The sequence below is a fragment of the Sus scrofa genome, chromosome 4, assembly GCF_000003025.6.
Source record: "Sus scrofa isolate TJ Tabasco breed Duroc chromosome 4, Sscrofa11.1, whole genome shotgun sequence".
NCBI classification, from domain to species: domain Eukaryota; kingdom Metazoa; phylum Chordata; class Mammalia; order Artiodactyla; family Suidae; genus Sus; species Sus scrofa.
This window is the reverse complement of record NC_010446.5, coordinates 122,559,379-122,580,734: the sequence shown is the minus strand read 5'-3', so window position 1 is coordinate 122,580,734 and position 21,356 is coordinate 122,559,379. Positions and strand designations below refer to the sequence as shown.

Below are 21,356 nucleotides of genomic sequence, written 5' to 3'. Positions count from 1 at the left end.
GCCGCTGGCCCACACCAGAGCCACAGCAACATGGGATCCAAGCTGCATCTGCGACCCACACCACAGCTCACGGCAATGCCGGATCCTCAACCCACTGAGCGAGGCCGGGGATCTAACCCACAACCCCACGGTTCTTAGTAGGATTCACTAACCACTGCGCCATGATGGGAACTCCATGATTTTAAACTTAGTGACTGGGGAGGCCTCACTGAGCAGATCATTTGTGAGCAAAGATTAGAAGGAGTGAGGGCAGAGCCCTGGGGCTCTATAAAGGAAGGGAAAATGCTCTAAGCCAAGGGGACCGCACAGAGCAGAGGTGCTGGGGATACAGCACGGAGGCCCGTTCAGCCCGAGGGGGCAGAACGGTGTGGGCAGGGGTCAGAGAGAGCACAAGGTTGGATCCTGGGCCTTGGAGGCCGTTGTGGGAACTTTGTTCCTGAGATGGGAAGTCCTTACAGCACTTGAAGCAGCGTAGTGATGTGTCTGACTTCCAGTGTAGTGGCGGTGGTCCCGAGAGGAGCGGATGGGGGCTTAGAAGGGGGTTTGATGGTGGGCGTGGTGTGGGGTTTGATGGTGGGCGTGGTGTGGCACGTCGGATTCCGCGTCTGTGCTGAAGGACTTCCGGAGGCATGGGGGCCGCGAAAGAAAGGAGAAGGGCGTGACACTGGGGCTTTTTAGCTTCAGCAAATGGGAGATGGGACGGCCATCGCTGAGAGGGGACAAGACTTTGGAGTGTTTTAGGGGGAGATAAGAAGTTCGATTTTAGTGGTGTCGACTGAGATGTCTTGGGCAGCGGCTGGAGAGGTCAAGTGGGCAGTTAGCTGTTTGAGTCCGAAGTTTCTGGAGAAGGCCCAGCTGGAAATCTACATTCGGGAATTGGAAGCATATAAATAGTACTTTAAAACATTAGATTCGAATGCGTGTAGAGAGAAAAGAAATCCGAGGACTGTGCTTTGGGGCGTGTCCCTGTCATGAGGTCCTGGAGACGCGGCACAGTGAGGAAAGGAAGCGGAAGGGAGCGGCCAGTGGTGCCGTCCTGGGATGGGGTGAAGAGTCCAGCACATCAGAGGAGACCTAAGCGTTGACCATTGAAGTTGGCAGCATGGATGTGAGACAAGGTTTCAGAGACGTGTGGGGAGTGGATCATGGTAAGAGAAAGGCAGAGGGGAAGACGTGGAGAGAATAAGACACGATCTTGAGAAATGTGGCTGAAAAGGAACAGGGAAGCAGGAAGTGGAGGCAGAAAGGCAGTCAGGCATCGTGAGCTGATGAACCATGGTTCAGCAGAGGGGAATATTTTGATGGAGCAAGAAAGGGAGAACTTCTAAGTGGTGTCTTCACGTAGGTGAGGAAGGGGATCTAGCAGGTTGGCTCACGGACAGTTTCTCACGTTAAGGGGGTTCGACTGTGGACTCCTGTTCATGGGCAGAGGTGTCAGCAGAGGTTTTCTGATTGCTTCACTTTCTCAAAGAAACGGGAAGCGAGGTCATGACCCAGTGAGGAAGGGGAAAAGCTCCTAGAGGCTGGAGGAGAAATTGTAAACAGCCCAGAAGCCAGAGGAATAGAGGAACGTAGGGACATGTAAGTTCCTGGTGTTCACACTGATGGTTTCTTTGTTCTTTTTCCTTTCTTTTTTTTTCTTTTTGCTTTTTGGGGCTGCCCCTGCGGCATATGGAAGTTCCCAGCTAGGGGCTGAATCGGAGCTGCAGCTACTGGCCCACGCCACAGCGACAGCAATGCCAGATCCGAGCCGCATCTGCAGCCTACACCACAGCTCGCGGCAACGCTGGATCCTTACCCCACGGAGCAAGGCCAGGGATCGAACCCACAACCTCATGGTTCCTAGTCGGATTTGTTCCCACTGCACTGCAACAGGAGCACCCACTCTGATGGTTTCTTGATGTTTTTTTATTTGTCTTTTTCACCCCCTCCCCCCAGTAATTACTGTCCAGCATGACCCTAGCATGCAGTATATGCTAAATAAATATTTGTTGATTTCAGAATCAGAGTCATAGCCACCTATATCTCAGTTACAGCTAACTCTCTACTGACCTTATAGTTCCTCAGCACCTACCTGTTTAACCCCCATAGCAGCTCCATGTACGGCATTTAGAACCATGAGAGCTCATGGAATCAACAAGGAGTGAGAAGTAGGTAAGCCTTCAGATCTCAGATGATGACACAGAGGTTTTCAAAGGTCCCATAACCTCACAACCTGCCCGAGGCCGGTCTGCCATAGGGGACAGTGCAGAGATTTGAATCTCAGTCCCCAAGCCTGTAAGCTCTGTTCCTGGGCTCAGCTTGTCTTCCCTCCTCATCTTTGCAGGGAGAGAACTCAGGCCCAGGTCGCTTAGCACGTGTGTCAAAGCTGAGATGGGAACCAAGCCCTCTCCCAGTTCAGTGCCCTTCCCACCCCCATGCCCCGGGCACCCTGGTGGTGGGAGCTGTGTTGTGAAGGTCCTCGGTAACAAAGCAGCTGCTCTTTGGACGCGAGGGGCTCTTGCCTGCACTGGCCCGGCCGTCCAGGAGAGGGCAGCCGTGCGCACCAACACCCCCGACACACCACCCCCCCAAAGGCTGCTGCTTCCTAAGCCTTCACCCGGAAGCCAGAGCAACCGATTCCTCCCAGAATGTTTGCTTAAAGCAGTGGTTCTCAAGCAGCGGTTTTGTCCCCCAGGTGGCATTTGGCAATGTTTGGAGACATTTGGGGTTGTCAAAACTGGAGGATGGGAGGGAGGAAGCTCCTGGCATCTAGTGGGTAGAGGCCAGGGAAGCTGCTAAACATGCTACAAATGCACAGCACAGCCCCCACGCCCACCCCCCAGCAACGAATGATCTGATCCAAAATGCCAGCTGCCGTGTGGGGAGGATGAAAAACCCTGACCTAAAGGAAGGTCTGTAAATAGCCTGGTATCACTGCACTGGAAGAATAGGGAGGCGATGCTTTCGCCAAGGATGTTCAGAAGCAAGAACAGCTTGTGGGTTCAGCGTCTCTGGGGAGGGCCGCGGGTCCAAGGGTGCACGGACCGTGAGTTATCCCTTTAGCCCCGCTCTGCTGGCTGACTGTCACCATCAGCGTGCCAGGCTGGGATGTGGGCCAATGTGCCGTTGGCTGCAGAGGTCAGACTCGATGCAGGATGCGCCCCCCCTTAGCACTCTCTGTTTTTACCTGCCTTTCATCTGTCGAGGAAGTCAGCCGTCCTCCACCCCCACCAACCCAAGTCGGATGCCGTAGACCTGTTCCTACAAAGTGCAGTCTGTCCCGGGCACTGTGGCCACCTGGGGGCAGCAGTGTGCGTGTTGGCTCTTCCACTCACCTCATTTACCTTTGCATGAGAGGTCACCTCCTTTGGGGCTGGGAATGCTTTTCTGAAACACACCCATTTTGGAAAAGCATCAGGATTGGTCAGTGCCTTACCTGACACCGAGATTGCCTCCAAGCCAGAATGAGCCCAGTGTTGAATAAAATATTAACTTCTCTCTGCACACCAGGCTGCTGCACCGCTTCTCACAATGTGACTCTTGTTCAGAGGACACAGAGTGTAAGTTACTGAGACCGGCCTCTGTCTGTGGCATCAGCTTGCCCTGCAGCCTGATTAGCTTCTCCCACTTCCTTTGCCCAGGCCCTTACTGTGCATGTCACAGACACAGGAGTTAGGAGCCTAAATGAACTGTATAGTTATGAAAGGAAATATGAAACTGTGTTTAACTGGTCTTCAAGTGGTAGGTCTTGCCATTTTTTTTTTTTTTTTTTTTTTTTTTTTTGGCTGCAACTGCAGCATATAGAAATTCTAGGCCAGGGATTGAACCCATACCACAGCAGTGACAATGCCAGGTCCTTCACCTACTGAGCCACGAGGGAACTCCTAAGTATCATCTTCTTATAGTAGTTTATTTAAAATATACAGTAGAAGACATCTAGAAATCAAATGCAGTCTCAGAGCATTTGGGATTTGGTTTATATCAGACCCAGATGGAAGGGAATTGAATTGCAGAGCTATTCAAGGGCTTTTTTTTTTTTTTTTTTTGCTTTTTAGGCCACACCTGTAGCGTATGGAATGGAAGTTCCCAGGCTAGGGATTGAATCAGAACTGTTGCTGCCGGCCTACATCACAGCCACAGCAACACCAGATCCTTAACCCACTGATCAAGGCCTAGGATCAAACCCACGTCCTCATGGATACTAGTTGCTTTGTTACCACTGAGCCACGATGGGAACTCCCCGGTAGGCATTATAAATGCACTGGAAGAGTTTGCTCTTGAAGTGGAATCTGAGATGGACCCCTTTGAAATCAGTGAAGATCTTTGTCTCTTACAAATTTTTGGTGAGGTAGGGGTCTCTCATGCAGTCCTGATGGCTTTGTGTGCCTTCGTCAACATAAGTTTTGTTGGAATCACAAGGTGGTGTGGTGGAATGACCATGGGTTTTAGAGTCCATTGTGCCCAGTCGTACATTCTCCCTCCATGGATCGTGAGCAGTGAGACTTTGCAACAGTCGCTTGACTCTTCCAAACCTCAGTTTTCACATCTGTAAAGTGGGGTGAGTATTAGAGTGAGGATCGGATGTCTTGCAGATTGCCTACCACTCAGTCATCGTAAGTATCCCTGTTGACATTATCCATAAGCTAAATACAACGTAGGTTCTCAAGTTTTACTTTTGCTGTGAGGGTCTTAAATTATGGTGGGTGCTTCAAGCTTGACTTTGGCATCTGTGTTTCATGTAATGCCCAGGCACGAGGCAGCATGGCCCGTTGAATCTTCTTCCAGGTTTAGGAAAGCAGGTGTAAAATATGTTTGTGTTTTAAATTTTAGGAGCTGCACAAGTTGTCGAAGGCGGCCAAGTGGAATACAAGCCTCTTTCGGGCATTCGGTATATGTGGTGGTACCATTTAATTGGCCTCATCTGGACTAGCGAATTCATCCTGGTGTGCCAGCAGATGACCATAGCTGGGGCAGTGGTTACGTGTTATTTCAACAGGTAGGTCTAGCGGGCTGCTCTTATTGGTTTGTCTGTGTGCTTCATGTTGTGTATCTCAAAGACGATTTAGAGCTTTGGCGTGACCCCTCCAAACGGGATTGGCCAAGAGACTGTGCTCCAATAGGCAGGGTACTCATTCGGCAGTAAAGTGAAGTGTTATGTCTAAAATCTAACACATTTCCAGCCTCTTCTGTGTTAAGTTAGAAAATCCAGGGAGTTCCTATCCCAGCTCAGCGAAAATGAACCTCACTAGTATCCATGAGGACGTAGGTTCAACCCCTGGCCTCACTCAGTGGGTTAAGGATCTGGTGTTGCCGTGAGCTGTGGTGTAGGTCACAGACACGGCTTGGATCCTGCATTGCTGTGGCTGTGGTGTAGGCTGGCAGCTGTGGCTCCGATTTGACCCCTAGCCTGGGAACCTCCATATGCTGCGGGTGTGGCCCTAGAAAAACACACACAAAAAAAAGAGAGAGGGAGAAAGAAAGAAAAAGAAGGAAGAGAGGGAGGAAAGGAAAGGAAAGGAAAGGAAAGAAAGGAAGGAAGGAAGGAAGGAAGGAAGGAAGGAAGGAAGGAAGGAAGAAAGGAAAAAAAGAAAGAAAGAAAGAAAGAAAGAAAGAAAGAAAGAGAAAGAAAGAAAAGGAGGGAGGGAAGGAAGAAACAAAGAAAGAAAGGAAAGAAAGAAAGAAAAAGAAAATCCAGAAGGAAGCCAAACAGGGAAGTAATCATCCTGCTTAGAATTGAAAGACATGGGAAGGGTTGACTCCTCTGTCAATATCCGTTCTTACTGACTTCAGTCTTTGTAAACTTACTCATCTGTTTGGAACACACTTCAGTAAATTCTATGAGCATCATTTTATCCCATATGAAATGAGGAGAATATTTGCTTAGAAAATAATTTGAAATCCGAAGGGAATTGTATGTGGCTATAAAATATCGTTTGTGTTCATATAGTTAAGTACGAGTGAATTAATTACTTGCTTCTCCGTTCAGTATAGTACTTATTTAAGTGTTTACCCTCCATTGTCTTGATGAGATAGGGGAGGACAGAAGTGTAAACACACACACACACACACACAACCTCAACCCTTTACCCCTTGTGTGTGTATGACTCTCCATGGGGCAAAGATAAAACCACAGACAAGACGAGCACAGCCAGTACAATGACAGGGTCAGACTTAGAACAGGAAGTTTACTCCCGATGGGGCTGTTCCTCCTCTAATCTCTCAGACTAAATGAGTAGAAAAACAAGAGGGTTTGTGGGGGCAACAAAGTCAACCAGGGATGATTCACGCCCTAGAGCAATTATCTCCCAAAGATAAGGAGCACTGTGGGTTTTATTAAGAGGGGCTTTTGGGGCACCTCCATCATTAGAGACCCTGTAGGATGCCCAGAGGCCTGGAGCCCTTGGCACTGAGAACCTTCAAGCCGCTGGAGGGGGTGGTGTGTGTGCTTGCTCCTGGGTAGAGGAGCAAAAATTACTCTAACAGCAGGTCACATCCCTCTGACAGCAGTGATTTTGGACAATTTTAGAACCACAAAATCAAAGCATTTTCAATGAGGGCTTTTGACTTAACTTCCAGTGAAGTGTATCTATGTACCGCCTAACCCTCCTCCCATTCCAATGCCTCTTCCCAAATCATGAAAGAACAAAAAAAGCATAAACATGCAACAGCAGCAGGAAACAGAGGCCATGATAGCAGATAAGTAACATCATCCAAGCCTTGAAAGCTGAAGAGAGGATGGGTGAGTAATGACTCTGAGCAGACTGGAGAAACCTAGAATCGTTTATCTCTGTGTGTTCCGGGGGAGAGGAGGCTGGTTTGAGCCACAGAAACCTAGAGAGGCTCAGGAATTTGAGTGTAAAATGTGCTTCCAGAGATGAGTTAAGGATCTTCCCAGGGCCCTCCTCTGCACCAGCAGGAGATGGGAGCTTTGCTCTCTGGAGAGGTCATCAGAGAGGGTCTGGATGTGTGGCACCTGGCACAGCTGAGGCTGGAGCAAGGCTCTGTGCTGAAAGAAGGGGAAGCGAATAAAAGTCTAAATACTGAATAGTATTCTACCTACTACCAAGCTGCACTCCACACCTCAGCCCCTAGGATGTGGACAGCCAGGCAGGAGATCATTGGATTCTTCTTTGAATAAATTGTCTAATCCGAGGAAAAGACCTACAGGTGGTGCCATGTGGGGGTCTCCCAATGAAATGACCTGGTTCCCTGACTCTGAACCAGCTAGTAAAACCAGTCAACAGTCACCAGTCAATAGTCACCCTTGCATAGAAACTCCAACTCACTCTTCAGTGTCTCACTCTTAAATATGAACTGGTAATCAGTAATTATTAAATATTTGAAGAAGCCTTTAGTGAAAGAAAAAGGTCAAAATGAACAAAACAAACAAAAATAGTTTAGGGAAATAGGTACAATGCAGGTGACAGAAAGAAACTGCAAACAAACAAGCAAACAAACAAAACACCACCAACAACAGTTATAATATACTCAGAGAACCAAGAAATTCTTACTTAAATTCCATAAAGAATTAAAAATTGTGAAAGAACAAGAAGTACCTCTTTGTAATTAAAAATATGATTGCAAAGGTGAAGATTTTCTATTAGAGGATTAAAATATAAAGTTGAAGAAGTCTTCTAGAAGGTAATACAAAAAGAGATGGAAAATAGGAGAGATTTACAAGTTAAAGGATAATATAGGACACTCAGCAGCTGACTAGTAGGAGTTCCAGAAATAGAGAACAAAGGAGAAAGACAGGAAGAAATTAGCAAACTTTCCCAGTTTACAAGTTAAAGGATAATATAGGACACTCAGCAGCTGACTAGTAGGAGTTCCAGAAATAGAGAACAAAGGAGAAAGAAGGGAAGAAATTAACAAACTTTCCCAGAGCTAGAGGACATGAGTAAAGAGAAGATCCCAAAAACTTTAGAGAGAAAAACAGATGACAGGCTAGAAGAAGAACTAGAATGGGTAAAAGACCTATATTCTGAAACTATAAAACACTGAAGGAAATTAAAACTGATACAAAGAAATGGAAAGATATCCTGTGTTCATGGGTTGGAAGAATTAATATTGTTAAAATGTCCATACTGCCCGAAGCAATCTACAGCTTTAATGCAATTCCTATCAAAATATCCATGACATTTTTCATAGAAATAGAAGAAATAACCCTAAAATTTATATGGAACCACCAAAAATCCAAAATAGCCAGAGTACTCTTGGAAAAAAAGAACAAAGCTGGAGGTATCACACTCCTGACTTCAGATTATACTACAAAACTACAGTAGTTAAAACTACAAAGCTACGATGGCACAAAAATGGATATATAGTTCAATGGAACAAAATAGAAAGCCTAGAAATAAACCCATGCACTTATAGGCAATTCATCTATGACAAAGGGGGCAATATACAATGGGGAAAAGAGAGTCTCTGATAATTGGTGCTGGGAAAACTGGACAAGAAGATGTCAGAGAATGAAATTAGAACATTTTTTTCATACCATAGCAAAAATAAACTCAAAATGGATTAAAAATCCAAATGTCAGACTGGAAACCATAAAACTTCTAGAAGAAACCATAGGCATAACATTCTGACATAGGTTGTAATAATACGTATTTTTTTGGATCTGTCTCCTCAGAAGAAGGAGACAAAAGCAAAAATAAACAAAGGGGACCTAATTAGACTTAAAAGCTTCTGCACAGCAAAGGAAATAAAATAAAAAGACAACCTACTGAATAGGAGAAAATATTTGCAGATCCTATGACTGATAAAAAGTTAATATCCAAAATATATCAAGAACTCATACAATTCAATATAAAAAAAAAGTTAAAAATGGGCAGATGACCTAAATAAACATTCTTCCAAAGAAGACATACAGATGGCATCAGGCACATGAAACGATGCTCAACATCTCTAGTCATCAGAGAAATGCAAATCAAAACCACAGTGAGATATCATCTCACAACATTCAGAATGGCTGTTGTCAAAAAGACCACAAATGATAAATGTTGGTAAGGATATGGAGAAAAGAGAACCCAAGTACACTGTTGGTGGGAATGTAAATTGATGCAGCCACTATGGAAAAAAAGTATGGAGGCTCTTTAAAAAACTAAAAATAGAACTACCATATGACTCACAGTTCCACTGTGGGGTATATATCCAAAGAAAATGAAAACACTAATTTGAAAAGATATATGCATCCCAATGTTCAAGCAGCATTATTTACAACAGCCAAGATATGGAAGCAACCTAAGTGTCCAGAAACATATGAATAAGTAAAGAATGTATGTAAACACGGCACACACACACACAATGGAATATTACCCATAATAAAACACAGATTTTGCCATTTGCAACAATATGGTGGACCTGGAGGGCATTATGCTTAGTGAAATAATTTAGAGAAAGGCAAATATTGTACGTTATCACATATCTATAATATGAAAAATAAAATAATGAATATAACTGTTAGAAACAGACTTACAGATAGAACAAACTAGTGGCTATCAGGAAAGGGAAGGGGAGAGGAGTAAGATGGGTTATGGGATTAAGTACAAACTATTATGTATAAAATAAGTAGGCTACAAGGATATATCCTACAGCACAGGAAATATAGCCAATGTTTTATAATAACATAAGTGGAGTATAATCGATAAAATATTGAATCACTATGTTGTATGCTTAAAACTAATATAATATTGTAAATCATATGTATTTCAATTAAAATTTTATAATGGTGTTTATTTTTTCCATTATAGCTTGTTTACAGTGTTCTGTCAGTTTTCCACTATACAACATAGTGACCCAGTTACACATACATATATACATTCTTTTTTCTCACATTATCATGCTCCATCATAAGTGACTAGATATAGTTCCCAGTGTACACAGCAGGATCTCATTGCTTATCCATTCCAAAGGCAATAGTTTGCATCTATTAACCCCAAATTCCCAGTCCATCCCACTCCCTCCCCCTTCGCCTTGGCAACCACAAGTCTATTCTCCATGTCCATGATTTTCTTTTCTGTGGAAAGGTTCATTTGTGCTATATATTAGATTCCAGATATAAGTGATGTCATATGGTATTTGTCTTTCTCTTTCACTTAGTATGAGAGTCTCTAATTCCATCCATGTTGCTGCAAATGGCATTATTTTGTTCTTTTTTATGGCTGAGTAGTAGTCCATTGTGTATGCATATACCACTTCTTCCCAATCCATTCATCTGTCGATGAACATTTAGGTTGTTTCCATCTCTTGGCTCTTGTGAATGGTGATACAATGAAAATGAGGGTGCATGTGTCTTTTTCAGGGAAAGTTTTGTCCAGACATATGCCCAAGAGTGGGATTGCTAGGTCATATGGTAGTTCTATGCATAGATTTCTAAGGTACCTCCATACTGTTCTCCATAGTGGTTGTACCAGCTTACATTCCGACCAAGAGTGCAGGAGGGTTCCCTTTTCTCCACACCCCCAACAGCATTTGCTATTTGTGGACTTGTTAATGATGGCCATTCTGACGGGTGTGAGGTGGTACCTCATAGCAGTTTTGATTTGCATTTCTCTAATAATCAGTGATGTTGAACATTTTTTCCTGTGCTTGTTGGCTATCTGTATATCCCCTTGGGAGAAATGTCTATTCAGGTCTTGTGCCCATTTTTCCGTTGGCTTGTTGGCTTTTTTGCTGTTGAGTTGTATAAATTGTTTGTATATTTTAGAGGTTAAGCCCTTGTCCGTTGCATCATTCGAAGCTATTCTCTCCCATTCCATAAGTTGTCTTTTTTTTTTTTTTTATGGTTTCCTTTGCTGTGCAAAAGCTTGTCAGTTTGATGAGGTCCCATTTCTTTTTATTTCTGTTTATTTTTGCTTTTATTTCTGCTTTTATTTCTGTTGCCTTGGGAGAGTGACCTGAGGAAACACTTGAAAGGTTGATGTCAGAGGATGTTTTGCTGATGTTCTCTTCTAGGAGTTTGATGGTGTCCTGTCTTACGTTTAAGTCTTAAAGCCATTTTGAGTTCATTTTCGGGCATGGTGTGTGGGTGCGTTCTAGTTTCATTGATTTGCATGCAGCTGTCCAGTTTTCCCAGCACCACTTGCTGAAAAGGCTGTCTTTTTCCTATTTTATATTTTTGCCTCCTTTGTCAAAGATTAATTGACTGTAGGTGTCTACTTCAATTAAAATGCAATTCAATTTAAAAAGAACCAGAATGGGGTCTGATGTTCAACAGCAAATCTAAACCAGGAGGACAGCAGGACAAGGCTGTCAAAAGTCTAAGGAAGAATTATTTCCAACCTAGAATTCTATATCTATTCATACTGTCAGCCAAGGGTAAAGAGGAATAAAGTCCTGTTCATGTTAACATCCCAACAGATTTTCTCCCCACATCCTTTTTTCCACTAAAACTAAGTAAGCCAAGGAGGAAGATATGAGTTTCAGGAAAAGTGCTCTAGCACAGTGAAGAAGAAAAGGATATTCCCAGGAGGGTACATATGATCAAGTGTAGAAAACATCCAGTCCATGGAGGAGCAGAAGAACAGTGGGCTCCAGCAGGAATGTCTCCAAGGGGGAAAAAAAGGAAACTGAGAAGATATCAGATGTGTTCAAACATGTAGAGAAAAGATTTTATACTTCTGTGAAGCATTTGGTGAAGCCCATGGAAAACCAAGCAAAGAAAAACCATGAAACAATTAATCATTAACCTCAGAAAAAACCAGAAGTTGCATAGAAAAGGAAGTATAATCAGAATACACTCCTTGGATCAGTTGTGAATATTATTTATGTACTGATTATGTAAACGCTAAGCATTAAAACATACTCAATGGTGAAAGAGTAAAAGTTTTTTGTTTAAGATTAGGAACAAGACTGGAGTGCCCATTCTTACCATTCCTGTTCAACATAGTATTGGGAGGTCCTAGCCAGAACAACCAAGTGAGCAAAAGAAAAAAATGCATCTAAATCAGAAGGGAAGAAGTAGAATTGTTTTTGTTTGCAGATGACATGATCTTAAATATAGAAAACCCTAAAGACTCCCCCGCCCCAAAATTGTTAGACTAATCAATGAATTCAGTAAAGTTGCAGGATACAACTTTATGAAGAAAACAGTTGCATTTCTATACTCCAACAACAAAAAATCTGAAAATAAAGAAAACCATCCCATTCACAATAGCATTGACAACAAAATACTGAGGATTAAATTAACCAAGGAGATGAAGGATCTGTGTACCGAAAACTGTAAGACTCTGATGAAAGAAATGAAATTCACAAACAAATGGAAAGATATCCTGTGTTCATGGATTAGAAGAATTAATATTGTTAAAGTATCCGTATTACCCAAAGCCACCTATAGATTCAATGCATTCCCTATCAAAATTCCAATTACATTTTCCACAGAAATAGAAAAAAAATCCTAAAAATTGTATGGAATCACAAAAGATCCCAAATAGCCAAAGCAATCTTGAGAAAGAAGAGTCCACGTGGAAGCATCACACTTCCTGATTTCAAACTATACCACAAAGCTAAAATAATCCCAACAGTATGATGCTGGCATAAAAATTGACCCATAGCTCAATGGAAGAGAATTGAGATCCTGGAAGGGGAAAGGAGATAATCTCTTTAATAAACAGTTCTGGAGAAACTGGATAACCACATGAAGAAGAATGAAATTAGACCCCTATGTTACACCACTGACAAAAATTTTTTCAAAGTGGTTTAAAGACTTAAACATAAGACCTGAAACCATAAAACTCCTAGAAGAAAACATAAAGGAAAATCTCCTTGACATCAGTTCTTAGAAACAATTTTTTGAATATGATACCAAAAGTATAAGCAACAAAAGCAAACATTAATGAGACTACATCAAGCATAAAGCTCTACACAGTTAAAGAAAAATCAACAAAATGAAAAAGCAACCTATGGAATGGGAGAAAATATTTACAAATCATATCTGAGAAGCGTTAATATCCATAATATATAAAGAACCCATACAACTCAATAGCAAAAAAAAAGAAAAAAATCCAGTTAAAAGTTTGGCAGAGGAACTGAATAGACATTTTTTGAAGAGACATACAAATGGCCAACAGGTACGCAAAAAGGTGGTCAGCATCACTGCCCATCAGGGAAACGCTGACCAGAACTGCAGTGTGATAACACCTCATGCCTGGTAGAATGGCTGTCATCCAAAACACCAGAGAGGAGTTCCTGCTGTGGCTCAGCAGTAATGAACCTGACTAGGAACCATGAGGATGAGGTTTGCTCCTTGGCCTCGCTCAGGGGGCTAAGTATCTGGCACTGCTGGGAGCTGTGGTGAGGGGGCAGAAGCAGCTCAGATATGGCGTTGCTGTGGCTGTGGTGTGGGCCAGCAGCTGTAGCTCCAATTCAGCCCCTAGCCTAGGAACTTTCATGTGCCGCACATTCAGCGCCAACAAGCAAAAACAAACAAAAACAAAAACCCACAAGAGATATGAATTATCACAACATTATAAATCAACTAGGCTTCAGGAATCACTGAAGAAGAAATATATCTCATAGTAAATAAGCGCATAATCCACCATGAAGGGGGTCATTTGACATCATCCTTGGAATGCTGAAGTCTTCTTAGAACTGATTCTGATTTCCTCTCCATCAAAGAATTTATGATTATAATTAAATAATGCAACTGTACAATTAAATAATACAGTTCTACAGTTGTATTATTAATAACCATTTCTCTCCATGGTACAATGTAAAGTCTATAATGTCTTGTTTAGCACATCACCTGGAATAGTGTAATGCCTATATTGAAGAAACAATAAGATGTAACAAATTGTGAGGACCTGTTTATATCGTTACACTGTTTTTTAACCAATTTATGCGTTTTATATTTTACTTATTTTCAGAGAGTGTATTATTTTTGTCATTCTTACCAGTTGTTATTCTTTTTATTATGCTATATAAAATATTCAATGGTAAAAATAAATAAATAAATAAATCAACGATGCTTCAATAACACTTTAAACACAGACAGCAAGTGAGGACTAGGATGGAGAGAGACAGCAATTATGGAAAACGGTGTAACCGTATGGAAGTCCCTATAAAAGTTAAAAGTAGAACTGCCGTACTGTCTGGGAATCCCACTTCTGGGTATATATCCAAAGGAAATGAAGAAAGGATCGGAAAAAATATCTTCACCCCCATGTTCCTTGAAGCATTGTTCACAATAGCCAAGATATGGGAACAACTAGGTGTCCACTGACAGGGGGTGTATATATAATGGAGTATTTTTCCGCCATGAGAAAGAAGGGAATCTTGCCATTTGCAACAACACGGATGGGCCTTGAGGGCATTCTGCAGAGCGGTATGTCATAAAAAAAATCAAATACTGGATGATATCACGTCTGTGTGGAATCTAAAAAGCTGGCCTTATAGGAGCAGAGTCGAATGATATTTACCAGGGCTGAGGGATCATAGAAAGGGGAGGTATTGGGTCAAAGGTACAGACCTCCAGTTTAACGCTGAGTAAGTTCAGGGGATCTAATGTACAGCGTGATGATTATGGTTCTGAGACTGCATCATATACTTGAAAGTTACCAAAAGATCTGAAATGTTCTCACCGCAAAAAAGAAACGGTAATGATAAGGGATGGAGGTGTTAGCTCAGGCTATGGCAGTAAGCACCTTGCCAACACAGAAGTGTGTCAAATCCGTCCATCATACACCTCGGACTTACATAATGTTCTGTGTCAATTATGTCTCGGTAAAGCTCGGAGGAAAACATTTACAATTTCAGTGTCATCATGAGAAGGGGAGGGTTGGAAATTGAGTGTGCTGGGGTGTTTGGGCTGGGTAGGAGAAAGACACCAGCAGCGTCCTTAGTGGGAAGTCGGCAGACCGTCTCTGAGGCAGAAAGAGCAAGAGATACCAGTAAAATCGTGTAATTTACAAGCGTAAGGGTGGAGTTCACGCTGCGGCGCAGTGGGTCAAGAACCCGACTGCAGCAGCTGGGGTCGATGTGGAGACACGGATTTGATCCAGGCCCTGAACAATGGGTTAAGGATCTGGTGTTGTCACAGCTGCAGCTGGGGTTCAGTCCCTGGCCCAGGAACTTCCAGGTGTCATGGGTGAGACCATTAAAAAAAAAAAAAAAAAAAAAAGAGGTAAGAATGAGTTCCAGAAGAATCAGCTAAAATATTACCTCTAGGGAGTAAAATTAGCAGTGGGGAAAGGAAACTGCTGTTTTTCCTGTTACTCCTAGCAGTAGTCCTTGACTTTTTAAGATATTTCACATAGTTGATAAAAATAAACTAAACTAAAATGCAAGATGATTTATTTTTAGCACTTCTTCATGTAAGACCATTAAAGAGCTGCGCATGTTTTCTGTGTGCCTGATTTTGAAACCTCCAAGATTTTCCTTATCTCAGGGTTCACAATTCTTTAATCGCTCGTTCAGGCCTGCTCCCGGGGTGAGAATTAAATATAGCCGGAGCGCATTCATCTCTGTCATTCGTTTAAGCCGTAAGAGGGCTGAAGAGTTCACCCAAAGACCATCGAGGGCCGGGACATGGGCAACCTGTATAATTTCCCCTTTGCAACCATTTGCCGGAAGCCCGGTAACTAAGAGCCGTAAGGACGTGGCTGCGGTGTTACAGGAAAGAGCCAGGGGTGCTCCGTTTGGAGAAGGGACCCACGGAGGCAGGACTTCACAGTCTGCAAATACGCAGAAGATGGTTTCCAGCTGCTGCGGATTCGCCGAGGAAGAAGTCAGGGAGCGGATCACAGCTGAGCCGACGGCGTTCCGGTGGGAGACAGATGTGTTTCCTAACCTCGGCAGGAGCTGCCCAGGACCTGTTCTCCAGAACAAAGACTGCCGGTTTTCTGTGGGATTGGAAGGCTGAACCTCACGGCTTCCCCACAGACCTCCCCCAACCCCATCTTGCAGGGATTTTTCTGGAAGACTCATCAGGAAAAGACAGGGTCTCTGCAGGGACCCGATCGTGCGCCTTCGCTCAGGACTGGATTTTCACTGGAGAACATCCATTCTGTGCCGCTGGTCCTTGTCCAGGAGCCTCAGAACAAAAGTCACTTTCCGTACTGTTAGAGTGCTTCCTGAGCCCTAGGCTGGATCTAACCAGAGCTACAACCCGCCCCTGGGCCCCTGAAGTTGCTGGCTTTGACTTACGCCCATTGTCCAAGCAAGTTACATATTCTGACCACAAAGGTGTTACAGATGCAGACTTGATGGACGGGACCATTAAACCCTTGGCCCAGCGACTTGAGCTGGCCTGGTGTCCTGGGGCCCTGGCTCCATCACACAGGGCCCCGGCACTCAGGACAGCCACTTGTTTAAAAGAGGGGGAGCTGGGCAAGCTGGGTGCATCCTGAAGTCTCCTGCCATCTCACACGACCCAAAGTCTTCCTACTGCCACCACCCACAGAAGCCAGGGCAAGGTGCTCAGCACACGGCACTCCCTGTAGAGACCTGGCCTGATGGGAGGCCCCAGCGTCCTTCTAAGCCCATCACCGAGCTGCCCTACATGCCCCTCGCTGCCCTGCGGTCCTGAATGCCAATTCTCAAAACATGGTGAAGCATTGGTTTAAGCCTCACCAGGTGTGATCAGATCCCCTTCCTGAAGGCAGGCTTTGCTGGTTGTGGCGGAAGCAGAGATGAAGGCCCAGCCACACTCACAGCAGAGGAGGGGTGACGAGGCGATGTTACCTTTGACCATAAAGGGGTCCAGGAAGAGAAGGTGGGGGCTCAAAGACCCTGCACTGTGGGCAGTGTTGAGTTCTCAGGGAGGGTATGGAGTAATCCTAGCTCTGCAAACTGGCTTGCTTTGGGAGCTGGCCTTCTTTTCAGGCTTTCTCCCATCACGTGGAAACTCAGCTTCTGGAACCTCTGCCTCTTCTTCTAGCCAAGCCCTAGACTCATCATCAGGATGCAGCATGGACAAAGGCAGCCGAGACAGTGCAGGCACTCCCCTGCCTGAAATGATGAATCCCATCCCGGCCAACCTCAGAAGGCTGATGCCCAACCCCAGTCTTCAGGACCTGGAGGACCAGCGGGGCCCCCAAGGCCCCATTCACAGTGGCCCGTGAATCCTTTGTCTACAATGGCAGGCAGGCCCCGCCCCCTTCTCCCTGCATCCCTGCCTGAGCACCATAGTATGTCCAAAGGCCCATAAATCTCATGAAGGGGAAAGTGAATATTCTTCCTTTTAAAAAATTTGAGGAAAAGGAAAAAACGTGTCAGATTTTCCTGGCTCTGCCGCTCTTGTAGTTTATCAGATCTAAATGAATTCGTATCAGGAACAGACTCCCTGGCATTTCCTATTTTCAACAATATTGAGTGGAGACACACGTCGCCCTCACTGTGGGACAACTGGATTGCAGTTATTCTGCTCCCGATATTACTTTAGGGTTCTCTCTCCCTTCCTGCATGATTTAAGTCACAGCAAAACACAGCGCTTGCCAACACTTGAAACATTTCTGGCCGCATTCCTTCTCCTCCCTCAAAACTGGGCTCTTGTCAAAGCCTTAACTCGCGGGACTTAGCAACCCGAGCAAGCCGTAGAATAATCCATTATGAAGAAAGCAAGCTTCACTTGGAATCAGTGAAGGAGCTTCTCGGAAAGGGCCTGATTTTCTGGAACGGGCCGCCGAGGGCCGAGGGCCGGGGCCGAGGTTGCCCTTGTTTTATCTCTAAGGTTTGGGGGGGGCTGAAGCTGTACCCGTTCTCTTGTTTTCCCCTTTTTTTCCTGCCTGTGAAACGGACTCTTGCATTCTTGGGAGCTGTGTCATGACAGTCCCATAAGTGATTCACAGTGAAGTGACCTTTAAAGAGCAGAGGAGGCATCCGCTGGATTTCAGGAGCCAGAACCGCGCCCCCTTCCCGGCAAGCCCACCGCTCTCTGGTGGCCAGCCCCAGTCACGTGATTCGGTGGCGCTCTTACTGGCAGTGTTTACATATGCACGTGTGTGGCTTAAACCTTGGGGCATGTTACGTAATTAAGCTTCTGAAAATGAACATGGGATCTAGGTGCAATTGAAAGGTTTGGTAGATGTGGTAAAGAGGAAAACGTGTTCATTTTAATTCATCGTTTTTTGTTTTTTGTCTTTGTAATTCTCTTTTCCATGTCATAACACTTGAGTGCCACCAAAAGCAGTGAACTTAGTCCAAGAAATCATTGAACCTTAGCTACCAAGGAGTAAAAAGATTTTGCCAAATGCAAATGGCATCACTGCTTTCTAAACTGTTAGTACCAGAGACGATTTGAACCAGAGAGAAGTTTTGTATTTCTTTGTAAATAGTGGGGGGTTTTTTTGGCCAGGCCCAGGGTATGCACAAGTTCCCGGGCCAGCGGTTAGTTCTGTGCTTTGTCCCCTTCGTGTACCTACAAAATGCCTTTCCCCTGGGCATTTGTTCATTGGCATTCACCAGCACTGAGCTTAATGGTCCAAGGAGCAAATGCTGACTAGAAGCCTGGGAAGTTACCCTCTTTTATACCATCTAAAAGTCTCAAAGAATCAGAGTTCCCATTGTGGCACAGCAGAAACAAATCCGACTAGGAACCATGAGGTTGTGGGTTCGATCCCTGGCCTCGCTCAGTGAGTTAAGGATCCGGCATTGCCCTGAGCTGTGGTGTAGGTCACAGACACGGCTCGGATCTGGCGTTGCTGCGGCTGTGGTGTAGGCCAGTGGCTACAGCTCCGATTGGACCCCTAGCCTGGGAAGTTCCATATGCTGGGGTACAGCCCTAAAAAGACAAAAAGACAAAAAAAAAAAAAAAGTATCAAAGACTCTTACTCAAGCAACTTGCTCTGAGTGAGTACATGTACATGTCAGCAGCATCACATTATTGTAAAGCCAGACTTGTTTTTTTTCTTTTTCTGTTATTGGAAAAAAATTGTTTTATATATAATGATTTTTATTTTTTTCCATTATAGCTGCTTTACAGTGTTCTGTCAGTTTTCTACTGTACAGCAAGGTGACCCAGTTACACATACACATATACATTTTTTTCCTCACATTATCATGCTCCATCATAAGTGACTAGATATAGTTCCCAGTGTACACAGCAGGATCTCATTGCTTATCCATTCCAAAGGCAATAGTTTGCATCTATTAACCCCAAATTCCCAGTCCATCCCACTCTCTCCCCCTCAGCAACCACAAGTCTATTCTCCATGTCCATGATTTTCTTTTCTGTGGAAAGGTTCATTTGTGCTATATATTAGATTCCAGATATAAGTGATGTCATATGGTATTTGTCTTTCTCTTCCTGACTTACTTCACTCAGTAGGAGAGTCTCTAGTTCCACCTATGTTGCTCAAATGGCATTATTTTGTTCTTTTTTATGGCTGAGTAGTAGTCCATTGTGTATGCATATACCATTCTTCCCAATCCATTCATCTGTCGATGGACATTTGGGTTGTTTCCATCTCTTGGCTCTTGTGAATGGTGCTACAATGAACATGTGGGTGCATGTGTCTTTTTCAGGGAAAGTTTTGTCCAGACATATGCCCAAGAGTGGGATTGCTAGGTCATATGGTAGTTCTATGCATAGATTTCTAAGGTACCTCCATACCGTTCTCCATAGTGGTTGTACCAGCTTACATTCCGACCAAGAGTGCAGGAGGGTTCCCTTTTCTCCACACCCCCAACAGCATTTGCTATTTGTGGACTTGTTAATGATGGCCATTCTGACGGGTGTGAGGTGGTACCTCATAGCAGTTTTGATTTGCATTTCTCTAATAATCAGTGATGTTGAACATTTTTTCATGTGCTTGTTGGCTATCTGTATATCTCCTTGGGAGAAATGTCTATTCCGGTCTTGTGCGCATTTTTCCGTTGGCTTGTTGGCTTTTTTGTTGTTGAGTTGTATAAATTGTTTGTATATTTTAGAGGTTAAGCCCTTGTCAGTTGCATCATTCGAAGCTATTTTCTCCCATTCCATAAGTTGTCTTTTTTTTTTTTTTTATGGTTTCCTTTGCTGTGCAAAAGCTTGTCAGTTTGATGAGGTCCCATTGGTTTATTTTTGCTTTTGTTTCTGTTGCCTTGGGAGAGTGACCTGAGGAAACACTTGTAAGGTTGATATCAGAGAATGTTTTGCTGATGTTCTCTTCTAGGAGTTTGATGGTGTCTTGTCTTACATTTAAGTCTTTAATCCATTTCAAGTTTATTTTTGTGCATGGTGTAAGGGTGTGTTCCAGTTTCATGATTTGCATGCAGCTGTCCATTTTCCCAGCATCACTTGCTGAAAGGGCTGTCTTTTTCCTATTTTATATTTTTGCCTCCTTTGTCAGAGATTAATTGAACATAGGTGTCTGGGTTTATTTCTGGGTCCTCTATTCTGTTGCATTGTTCTGTTTGTTTTGGTACCCATACCACACTGTCTTGATGACTGTGGCTCTGTAATAGTGCCCGAAGTCTGAGAGAGTTAGGTCTCCTGCTTGGTGTTTGTTCCTCAGGATTGCTTTGGCAATTCTGGGTCTTTTGTGGTTGCATATAAATTTTTGGATTGTTTGTTCTAGTTCTGTGAAAAATGTCATGGGTAATTTGGTAGGGATTGCATTGAATCTGTAGATTGCTTTGGGTAGTATGACCATTTTTGCAATATTAATTTTTCCAACCCAGGAGCATGGAATCTTTTCCATTTCTTTGAATCCTCTTTAATTTCCTTGATGAATGTTTTATAGTTCTCAGCATATAAATCTTTCACTTCCTTGGTCAGGTGTATTCCCAGGTATTTGATTTTTGGGGTGCAATTTTAAAAGGTATTGTATTGTTGTATTCCTTTCTAGTATTTCATTGTTAGTATGCAGAAATGCGACTTATTTCTGAATGTTAATCTTATATCCAAACTTGTTATTTTGTACTCTCATCTTCAGGGTTTTGGATTTTTTTTTTTTTCTTTTGAGAAAATCTTTCTGATAAAGTTAATGGAATAAATCATAAGCTATATCCATGTTGGCAAGGTAGTGTGGCACCTGGCACTCTCCTGTATGACTAGCTAAAGTTCATACTGGTGTTTTAAAAAAAAAAGGTTCCCAGGGGAGTTCCTGTCGTGGCGCAACAGAAACAAATCCAACTAGGAACCATGAGGTTGCGGGTGCAATCCCTGGCCTCCCTGGGTTAAGGATCCACCATTGCTGTGAGCTGTGGTGTAGGTCACAGACTCGGCTCGGATCCCACATTGCTGTGGCTCTGGTGTAGGCCAGCAGCTGTAGCTCCGATTGGACCCCTAGCCTGGGAACCTCCATATGACGAGGGTGCAGCTGTAAAAAGACAAAAAAAAAAGTTCCCAGGGATCAAACCCTACCCGTAGCAGCAACAGCACTGACTCCTTAACACACTAGGCCACCAGGGAACTCCCTAAGCAGTGTTTTCTTAAATGCTCTCTCTTTTGT

General features: G+C 43.7%; 1 protein-coding gene across 1 annotated transcript in view; it reads left to right on the top strand.

Moving 5' to 3' along the window:
• Positions 1–21,356, top strand: part of SLC44A3 (solute carrier family 44 member 3) — a 93,726-nt gene that overhangs the window by 40,913 nt on the left and 31,457 nt on the right. Inside the window, exon 10 of the mRNA XM_021090183.1 lies at positions 4,813–4,978. Within this exon, the coding sequence (XP_020945842.1) occupies positions 4,813–4,978 (166 nt within the window). The remainder of the gene's footprint in view (positions 1–4,812; positions 4,979–21,356) is intronic.